General features: G+C 36.8%; 1 protein-coding gene across 7 annotated transcripts in view; it reads left to right on the plus strand.

The window, feature by feature from the left end:
* The window catches only part of ZNF684 (zinc finger protein 684), a 37,214-nt gene extending 26,565 nt beyond the window's left edge, over positions 1 to 10,649 (plus strand). For 3 of the 7 annotated variants that reach the window (XM_057530026.1, XM_057530029.1, XM_057530003.1), the window contains 3 exons: positions 4,357 to 4,483; positions 4,809 to 4,904; positions 9,059 to 10,649. In XM_057530026.1, coding sequence (XP_057386009.1) covers positions 4,357 to 4,483; positions 4,809 to 4,904; positions 9,059 to 9,963 — 1,128 coding nt within the window. In that variant the 3' untranslated portion in view covers positions 9,964 to 10,649. The remainder of the gene's footprint in view (positions 1 to 4,356; positions 4,484 to 4,808; positions 4,905 to 9,058) is intronic. The other 4 variants (XM_057530013.1, XM_007164690.2, XM_057530015.1 and 1 more) reach the window with 3 other exon arrangements.
* The last annotated feature ends 588 nt before the right edge of the window (positions 10,650 to 11,237 follow it).

Below are 11,237 nucleotides of genomic sequence, written 5' to 3' on the forward strand. Positions count from 1 at the left end.
CTGCTCCTTAGTTGTAGCATGCAAACTCTTAGTTGAGGCATGCATTTGGGATCTATTTCCCTGACTGGGGATTGAATCCAGGCCCCCTGCACTGGAAGCGTGGAGTCCTAACCAGTGTGCCACCAAGGAAGTCCCTCCTGTGACTTTCTTAGAGTGTTCCCTAGAATAAGCAGAGAACATAGTGCCAAGAAGTGCTATATGAACTCAATTTGTAAGTCCAGGTACGTGTCCTTTTTAATATTCACCTGGATCCATAAGTAAACCGTGCTCCTTTTCCAGAGTCTTCAGCAATTCTTGAGCATTTTCTCTTCCATGTGAATTTAAAAATCAGCTTGTCAAGGTCCATAAGGGGGTGTGTTAGGTATTTTTATTGTGATTGCATTACACTTTTAGATTAATTTGGAGAGAATTCATAACTTTTCAATAATGAGTTCTTCATTTTTTTAAATTGAAGTAGAGTTGATTTACAATGTTGTGCCAATGTCCGCTGTACAGCAGAGTGACTCAGTTATACACATAGAGACATGCTTTTTTCATATTCTTTTCCATTTTGGTTTATCACAGGATATTGAATATAGTTCCCTGTGCTATACGTTAGGACCTTGTTGTTTATCCATTCTAAATGTAATAGTTTGCATCTATCAACCACAAACTACCAGGCCATCCCTCTCCCTCCCCTCCTCCCCGTTGGCAACCACATGTCTGTTCTCTATGTCTGTGAGTCAGTTTCTGATTTGTAGATAGGTTCCTTTGTGCCATATTTTAGATTCCATATATAAGTGATATCATATGGTATTAGTCTTTCTCTTTCTTACTTCATTTAGTATGATAATCTCTAGTTGCATCCATGTTGCTGCCAATGGCATTATTTCATTCTTTTTTATGGCTGAGTAATATTCCATTGTAGATATGTACCACATCTTCTTTATCCATTCATCTGTCAATGGACATTTAGGTTGTTTCCATGTTTTGGCTGTTGTGAATAGTGCTGCTGTGAACATAGGGGTGCATGTATCTTTTTGAATTATAGTTTTGTCCAGGTACATTCCCAGGAGTGGGATTGCTGGATCATATGGTAATTCTATTTTTAGTTTTCTGAGGGACCGCCATACTGTTCTCCATAGTGACTGTACCAACTTACGTTCCCACCAACAGTGTAGGAGGGTTCCCTTTTCTCCACACCCTCTCCAGCATTTGTTATTTGTGAGTTCTTCATTTTATTCAGTGTTTTTTGGTCCTTCATTACAGTTTTATAGGTTTATTATGGTAATTCTTTTACATTTCTTATGATGTTTATTCTTATATATGGTTTAAGTTGCTATTGAGAATGGAATGGATCTTTTTTCATTATATTTTCTATTTGGCTATTCTGGTGTAGAGGAAAGTATGGATTTATCTATTTGACTTTATGTCAACTTACAGAACTCTTACTAAGTCCAAGAGTTTTTTAGTTGATTCTTAGATTTTCTAGATAGACCATCATATACTCTTCAAATGGAGTTTTGTTCCTTATTGCCTAATATGTAGGCTCCATTTTTTTTTCTTGTCTTATGTCAATGGACAGGACTTCTAGTAACTATAATTTTGAATGTAATTTCTAGCCAAAATCTTTTTTGTTCCAATTTTAGTGGGAATGCTTCCAGTGTCTTACTGTTTCCTCTTGTAATCTGGTAGATAGTTGTTTTTTTGTTTTGTTTTGTTTTGTTTTTTAAATCAAGTTAACAATTTTTAGCTTGTTAAGATTGTTTTCATAAATTGGGAACTTTTTTCCTCATATCATTTTTTTTATACCTGTCAATAAAGTAATATATTTTTTCTTTAATATAACAGTTTAAAGAATTTCTAATACATTTCCCAATATTGAACTATCTGTGCATTCCTGGGGTAAACCCTGCCTAGTCTCTTAACTTTTTTTTTTTTCTAATATTTATTTATTTATTTATTTGGCTGCACCGGGTCTTAGTTGTGGCATGTGGGATCTTTGTGGCCGTGTGCGGGATCTTTAGTTGTGGCATGCAGGCTTTTTTAGTTGCGGCATGTGAATCTAGTTCCCTAACCAGGGACTGAACCCAGGCCCCCTGCTTTGGGAGTGAGGAGTCTTAACCACTGGACCACCAGGGAAGTCCCTCTCTTAACTTTTTAAAGGGACAGATAGTAAATATTTTAGGCTTGAAGGCCATATAACCTCTGTGGCAACTACTCAACTCTGCTCTTGTAGTTGAAGTAAACAAATGGACATAACTATGTTCCAGTTACATTTTATTTACAAACACAGGCGGTCAGCCTGTGGGTTGTAGTTTGCTGACACCTGCTTTATATGGTCTTAACTACCTCTTTGCAGTAGGCATGTTGCCACATGCCTTTTTAATTTCAGTTTAAGTTAAACATGATTTTGACTTTATGGTTGAGAGGATATATTTTATCATATTAAAAAATCTGTATTTTTCAATTTTATTATGCTTATGTGCGTCTGGCCTATTAACCTTATAGCCCCTCTAACATCTTATTATCTTTACATGTTTGTTTTGCAGTGTCTAATAGATTGTAAGATCTCTGAGGGCAGTAATAATTTTATTCTTTTTTGTATCTCTAGTACTGTACTTGGTATGTCCTCATTGAATATTGTATGAGTGAATGAATGAAGAACATATAAGTAATATTTTAAAATAATTTTATTGAGACATAATTCATATATTACAAATTGACCCCTTTAAAATATATACAATTTAGTGGGGTTTTTTAGTATATTATCATAATTGTGAACCCATCACCACTAATCTCAGAACATTTTCATTACTCTCAAAAGAAACCCCATATCCATTAGCAGTCACTCCCCATTCCTTCCTTCCCCCAGCCCTGAATTACTTTATGTTTATATGTATTTGCCTATTCTGAACATTTCATACAAATGGAACCATACAATATGTGATCTCTTGTGACTGGCTTCTCTCAGCCAGCACAAAATTTTCAAGGATCATCTATGTTGTAGAGTCCTTTTTATTGCTGAATAATATTGGATCATATGGATGTACCTCATTTTGTTTATCTATTTATTAGCTGATGGATACTCATACTGTTGCCACTTTTGCCTATTATGAATAATTCTGCTATGGGCATTTGTGTATGGTTTTTTTTGGTGGGAGGGGTGTATGATTTCAATTCTTTTGCGTATATACCTAGGAAAAATTGCTGGGTCATATGGTGACTCTATGTTTGACATTTTGAGGAGCTCCTGAACTGTTTTCCATAGTTGCTGCACCATTTACAGTTCTACCATCAATGTATGAGAGTTCCAGTTTCTCCCTATCCTTATTAACACTTGTCATTGTCTGCCTTTGATTTTAGCCATCCTAGTGGGTATAAAGTGATACCTCATTGTGGTTTTAATTTGTATTTACTAATGATGTTGAACATCTTTTCATGTGCTTATGGACCATAATCTGTTTTTGGAAAAATGTCTGTTCAAATCCTTTGCCCATTTTTAAATTGGGTTTTCTTTTTATTGTTGTGTTGTAAGAATTCTTTTTATAATTTAGATACAAATTTCTTTTTAGATATATGATTTACAAATATTTCCTCCTATTTTGTGAATTGTCTTTTTCACTTTCTTCATGGTGTGCTTTGAAGCTTAAAAATGTTTAATTTTGATGAATACCAATTTATCTATTTTTTTTCTTTTGTCACTTACACTTTTTCTGTCATGTGTAAGAAACCACTGCCTAATCCCAGGTCATAAAGATTTACTCCCTTGTTTTCATCTAAGAATTATATACAGTTGACCCTTGAGCAACACGGGTTTGAACCGTGTGGGTCCACTTATATGCAGATTTTTTTCAATACATACATACTACAGTACTACATGACCTGTGGTTCGTTGAATTTGTGGTTGTGGAACCACGGATATGGAGGGCTGTAAAGTTATTATGTGGATTTTTAACTGTGGGGAGGTTGGCACCCCTAACCCCCAAGTTGTTCAAGGGTCACCTCTAGTTTTAACTCTTACACATAGGTCTCTGATCCATTTTCAGTTCATTTTTATATATGATGTGAGGTGTGTGTGTTGAGGGGAGTCCAACTTCATTTTTTTGCATGTGGAGATCCAGTTGTTCCAACACCATTTGTTTAAAAGACCATTCTTTCCCCCATTGAATTATCCTGGTACTAGTTGAATATTTTTAATATAATTTTTGTTTCTATCACAAAGTATATTTCTGAATCAGGTGTACAGTAGTTATCATACATTACTTTCTGAAAACTCAACAATGAACATGATATGATCCTAAGAGGCTGCCATGATTCTCTTACAAGTCCCCAAATGATGCACACTTTAGTTTGAAGATCCATGTACTATTACAGGGATCAGTGACACTCCAGGATGTGGCTGTGGAATTCACCCCAGAGGAGTGGCAGCTGCTTGACTGTGATCAGAGAACCTTGTATTGGGATGTGATGTTGGAGAACTTTAGAAACCTCATCTCAATGGGTAAGGATAGTGGGTGGTAACTTTTCAGTGTAACTCATTATGTTTTAATAGTGCCCTTCCTTTAAGACCTGTGAAAGCTGTGAACATTCTGAAGCATTAGTAAGTTTGTCCCTGAATTTTAGTGGTCAAAGATTCTTAATCCCCTTTGGGGATCAGATAATTTGTTTAATGCTTCTGCCTCCCAAATGAAGAAGGGTCTTTTCTGTTCTAAAGCTTGTCTGTCATCTTCACAGGCCCTAAGACTCCAGGAGGCAAGCCCGAATTGTGAGGTAGTCGTTTGTTCCTAGCACTTTGTCCCCAGTTCTGTGTTGTTTCCCATGAACAGGGTGTCCAGTCACCAAAACAAAAGTGATCTTCAAGGTGGAGCAAGGACAAGAGCCATGGATGGTGGAGGGAGAGAACCCATGTTGGCGCTCTCCAGGTGAGTCAGAGAAAACAGGTAGATGGGAGTCTCTGGAACTGAGATCTCAGTTGGTGAGTGAGGGACAGGCACCTCTGAAATACTTTGCAGGAAGCACCTCTTAAAGCCACACACCTTTGAAAGTGACTGGGTACACCTGACACAACATCCTCAGATCCCCAGATGGCACCTTCACTTCCACTCTTCCACGTGGCTACTCTTTCTGTTTCTCAGCTCTTGTGTGGGAGGATGTCCTTCCTCTCTGCTCTGGCTCCTCACGCTGCCTGTTCCATCGAAGTGCTTGTTGGTTCTCCCAGTTCCTAGAATCCTCATTCTTCTTCCCTCCTCAACATGATGGCCGATCTTTCCATACATCAATTTCTAATAATGTAATCAAATTATGTGGATTTGAAGTCTTATTCCACCAACCTCTGTCTAACCTAATTATTTTGTAGCACAACTTTATTTATAAAATAGGGATAATATTACTTTTTACCTCAGGTTTTTGTAAAGATTATATGAGTTAATACAAGCAAAACCCTTCATATAGTGGCAGACAGTAAGTGTTCAGCATATGTTAGTTGTTTTTATTTCAAAACTTTTATAACACATGTTCTTCCTAATTTTTTTCCTTTTTTAAAAAAACTCGTTCCTTTTCTTGCAGCATATACTCCCCCTGTGTACCCTACCTTGCTTATCTTTAATCTTACGGCTAACTTGGGGTATCTACCTTCTAGTGCATCTTTCTGCTTCACTTGATAATATTGATATCTTTTGGAAATTGTCCTCCAACTTTATTTGAATTAGTTCCTCACTAATCTGCCCTCACCCTTTCTCACAGCTTATTCACCGTTTGCTTTTTGACTTCTCTTCCATCTTCTGAAATTCTGTCCACAGTAACTCCCTCAGAAACTTCATCACTTTAAAGACTACAGTTATTTACTTTGTGCCATCTCCAGCATCTTTGCCTCACCAGCTTTCCATTCCCATAATTTTACCCTACCTGGCCTTATTGTCTGTTTTTTCATAGTAACCAATTTTTAATATTCTTCAACCCTTTACCTTTATCCTTACAATAAAAGGTAATGACTGGCCTGCTGCTCTGTAGTCATAAAATCACTGTGGTAAGCATCTGGCTTTTTCTCTTAAGAATTTCTCCTTAAATACTATTGTGACTTATTACCTATAATTTCAACTATTAGTTTATCCAAGACTGACTCAAAATAAAATCTTCCCTTTGCACAGAGTCCATAAAAGAAGTATGTTTCAAATGATTAAGATACCAATTAAATGTGTTTTAGATTCCCTGGAACCCTAATTACTACTGGCATAAACCAAATGAATTTTAACTCCTGATATGGTATCTCGGCTGTTTATGTAAATACTTATATTGCCAATTCCAGCCTATTTTCTGGTTTATCTTAGATGTTCTTGCAAGATTTATCTGAATTATTTCATTTTGCTTGTCACTCTTCTGACAAACATGTTATTCCTGTATAACCTGTATTATGGTATTTAAATGGCTTATCCCTCTGTATGTGATCCCATTTCGTTTATCCAGAATTGTCCGTCTTTTCCCTATTCCATGCAATTAGACTCTTTAGCATCCTCTGTACACAGTTTTCTTTTCCGCATCAGTCCTTTTGATTCTGATGTGCTCCATCTAACTAAAGCTGTTACCGAAAGCTCGGCCTCTCTGTACAGCAATGCTGAATCAAATCACAGTTTTGGGTGAAGTAGAAGAGGATAGCTTTATTGCTTTGCCAGGCAAAGGGAGACACACTGGGCTTCTGCCTTGAAAAACTATGTGTCTCTCCCCCAGAGGATTTGATTAAGGGCTTTATAACAGGGGTTCAAAGGTGGGGTCCTGACAAGATTAGGGTGTGAGCAGGGCTTGCAATCCCTCAGTCTCAGGTGGTCTTCTCTTAATCTTGATGAGCTTCTCTGGTCCCTTTAATCCTGCCTCAGGTGGTTTCTTAGCTGCTCCTCCCTTGATTAGCAACTGTTCAAATCCACCCTTTGGAACTCAGGGAAGGTCATGGAGGCTTGAGTCTTGCCTGGAAGAAATGGTGGACAAAAGGAGGCCTCAGTGCCCAGGCCTCACGGTTTCAGTGCCTGGGAGCCTCTCAAGGCCCCACTCGGTTTCAAAACCAGCATGCTATGAAGTCTGAATTCAGTTTTCTCCTCTTTCATGGTAACTTTAGCCTACATTGATCTCTGCCTTCTTTGAATTCCCATCCCAACTCTACTATGGCTCTGTCACGAAAACTTGACATATACTATCTTAGATTTTTTTTTAATCCTGTGGCTTTTAAGACTTTTTTTAAAAAACACCTGTGGCTTTAAGGCATGTTTTCTCATGATTACTCCCTGAAGAGAAAGTCCAGTATCATTTTTTTTTCTTTACACCATTGCTGAGCATATCATGGACATTCAATGAATATTTAATTAATTCATTTTTGTAAAGTCAGGGATTGTGGGGATGTTTCTTATCCTTTCATTCAACAAGGCTTTTTAATGTTTCCTGAGAAGGATTCAAATAAAGAAAAAAAAATTGTTTTTCCGGGTGTGTAAATTGTAGTTGAAAAGGCAAAACATAGCCATATATTTTAAAATTTGATGAATGTGGAACATTTGTTCAATGCACAGTAACATTGCGGTTTTAATCTAGTTAGTTGTCAAAATAAATGGTTTAGGCAGCAGTGATGACTGTCTTAGAAGTTCAGAGAAAATGGAGCCTAAAGTTTAAAGTAGGCAAAGACTGGAGGAGCCTTTCTTTTAAGATCATGGAACAATGGCTCCTCCCTAAAGGATATCTAAATACTACATAGGATGAGAGAGGATGAAGGAGGGCAAGTTAAGATGGGGAAGGAACATGAGCAAATGATTGTAGCTATTTAGAATCTAGAATCCTTGGAACAGAAGTAGGTATTTGTTGAGGACTAGAGCAGTGCATGCTTAGATACCATGAGTGAATTCATTGTATTGCATATTTTTGTTCACCAGGCTGATTACCCTGGATTTTTCAGTTGGTTATTGTTGGCCAAGGTAACACAGGATGCTGCTTCTCATTGGTTGAAGTAGAGAGGAAAGAAGACAGGAACCCAGTCCCCACATTTAGAACCACTCAATAAAGAAATGTGTATTAATGGCTATAGCCCACTACTCAGCCAGCTCCACAGAGGATAAGGCATGAAGCAAAAGGCTAGGGGTATTGTAGTAACTCCACATGGAAGGAAATTCAGGAGTGGGGAATTATAACCCCCTCCCTAATTTTTTTTGTTTTTAATGGAACAGTGGATTTGGGATTTATAGGGTTTTGAGACTAGGAGTCTAAAAATGTGACTTCAGGAGCAAAGAGGCTTTCTGGGGACTAGTTTGTTAGGAAGATTGAAAGAGGATGTAAAAGCAGTACTTGTCATATATCAAAACTCAGCCTGAATAAAAATGGTAACAAGCAGATAGAATCTGTGCTTGGGCTAAGAATAGCACACCCTCAAATGACCTGCTAGACCTTTGTGTTCCTGGGCTTACAAGTACGTGTAAGAATGAATCCCAGCTGTAGTAGAGTTGGAGCCCTGTCTACAGATATGTCTCAGCCGTGGTTTGGATGAGGTTAGAGGATTGGAGATAGAAAAATGTTCCTGAAGGGAAGTGACATTGTGCCAGATGATCAAGAGGAAAAAGAGATATGAATGAGGGAAATAAGGAGCTATTCTACCTGGGTAATCTAGGGATTAGGTAGTAAGGACCCTGATTCTGATCTCCCTTCTCCAAATCTAGTTTTCCCTCTGATATTTTCCCTTAACTCCCTTGTCTCTTGTTCCCCTAGCTACCCAGTCCATTGATCACATCTCCACAGTGGGCTCTCTTCATTCTGTGAGCTAACTATATGCCCTTGTTGAGAAATTGAGCAACTTTTTGATTTCCTTTGTACCCTCCTTACTGTACCTTTTGCTATTTTACTATCTTTCCTCAGGTCACAAGTTAAGCCATCTATTCTCATTGTCATTCTGTGCTCCCATTTCCTCTTTAGCAGTTTTATTTGTAAAGCTCAGGAGCAAGGCAAATACAGATTTGTTTCAGAACGAGAGACTAGATTTGAAATCATATATGTTTCTATAACTGTTGATGGCAAAAATTAACTAGGAATGTTTCACTGTACTCCTTTTTAGAAGCTGACTGCCCACTTATTGATGAATCAGACAAGAACCAGGAAAGCAAAGACAATTTTTTGAATTCAGTTTTGTTCATGTTCAATAAAATTCTGACTGTGAAGAGACTTCATGGTTATAATATGAACACAAGTCTTAATCCTACAAGAAAAAAATCATATAAATGTAAGTCATATAGGAAGAGTTTGCAACCTACTTCAGACTTACTTAATTGTAATAGATGTTATACTGGAGAAAACTGTTATGAATGCAGTGAATGTGGGAAAGCCTTCAAAAAGAAGTTTCATTTTATTAGACATGAAAAAAATCATACAAGAAAAAAACCCTTTGAATGCAACGACTGTGGGAAAGCCTATAGCAGGAAGGCTCACCTTGCAACTCATCAGAAAATACATAATGGAGAGAGACCCTTTGTGTGCAGTGATTGTGGGAAAGCGTTTACGCATAAAGCACAACTCGTGGTCCATCAGAGACTCCACACTGGAGAGAAGCCTTATGAATGCGGTCAATGCGGGAAATCATTCACCTGGAACTCCTCCTTTACTCAACACGTGAAATCACATACACTTGAGAACTCATTTGAATGTAAGGAATGTGGGAAAACCTTCAGGTATAGTTCATCCCTTTATAAACACTCTAGATTTCATACAGGAGAGAAACCCTATCGATGCATCGTATGCGGCAAAGCCTTTGGCAACACTTCTGTGCTTGTTACGCATCAAAGAATTCACACAGGAGAGAAACCTTATGGATGTATTGAATGTGGCAAAGCCTTCATCAAGAAGTCTCATCTCCTCAGACATCAGATAATTCATACAGGAGAAAAGCCCTATGAATGTAGCAAATGTGGGAAAGCATTTTCCCAGAAGTCAAATCTTATTGTACATCAGAAAATTCATATGTAATATTCACTTATGAATCTGAGAAAACTTTAAATATTTGATAAACCTTATTAAGTAGAGAATTTATGATGAGGAGAAATCCACCAATCTGAATGAACTGGAAGAATAAATTCCCATTAAAAAAAACCAATGCCAATCATGTTCTCAAGTGATAATAAAGTTTTTAGAGAAAAGATCACAGAAAAAGTTAATTTATAAATGCACATAGAGCTTGGAAAGTAAGCATAAATTAAACAATCAAGGAATCAGTGAAAACTACATTTACCATCTCTGATTTTTAATTTTTATAACAAATTATACAATTATGCAAGTGTGAGTAAAATGTTTATATTATATATTATATTAAATTATATCTATTAAGAGTTTCTGCAGTAAATTTCACCATTTTTTTCTTCCAACCCTAACAGTAACATGCAAGTGAAAACATGTGGTTTAATATGTAGTATGAATTTCAGTAATATTTTCGCCCATTTGCTGGCACTTTTAAGGGGTATGGCAGTGTTACTGAATCTCATTCTCAAACTTGTTATAAAGATGTATAGAATTACACATATGTATAATTTAACAAGATACCAGTTGAGAGGGGGAAAGCAGTTGTATTCTGTATTACAGTAAGTACTCAGTTGAGGAAAAGAAGTATTTAAATAAGTGTGTAAATAAAACATTTGCCCTTCAAATATTCCTGTTCTTTTTCATTGATGTATTTACCTAAGGTGTAAGCATAGCTCAAGTAGTAGTTAACTAGGGTATCATCTACATTTCATTTTAATAAACTAGAGTATCATGATACTTTGCAACTTTCAGGGAGTGAGCTTTGGGGTCTATTTTTTGTTTTCTTGTAAGAAATTGATACAGGTTTAGCTCCTAGGGGTGCCTGGAATTTACCATGTGACAGCACAGGCAGCATTAATCGAGTTGAAAAGAGCACACTTTTTTTTTGCTTAGCAACTTCACTTTGGAACGTGACATTTTGTAAGTTCCACATGTTCCCTTAAAAGGATGAACCAACCATTATTTAAGCTACAGTTTTTACTGCTGTTCACAATATTCTTTGATAATGTCAAAAAACTTTTATGCCTTTTCTTGAGTTGTGACAAAACAGCTTGAACCTAAATTCAGAAATCAAGCCTTTTCAAGTTTAAGCTCAGTTACAACTATATTACATTGTTTTTCTCTCATTGGCCATTTTTTGAAGACTAATGCTGAGTAATGATTATAAATGAATGATAGTGCTTTTTTTTGAACAAGCAGACTAGCACTTAAGGATCTAAATTATT

This window comes from Balaenoptera acutorostrata, chromosome 1 (assembly GCF_949987535.1).
Source record: "Balaenoptera acutorostrata chromosome 1, mBalAcu1.1, whole genome shotgun sequence".
Taxonomy (NCBI): Eukaryota; Metazoa; Chordata; class Mammalia; order Artiodactyla; family Balaenopteridae; genus Balaenoptera; species Balaenoptera acutorostrata.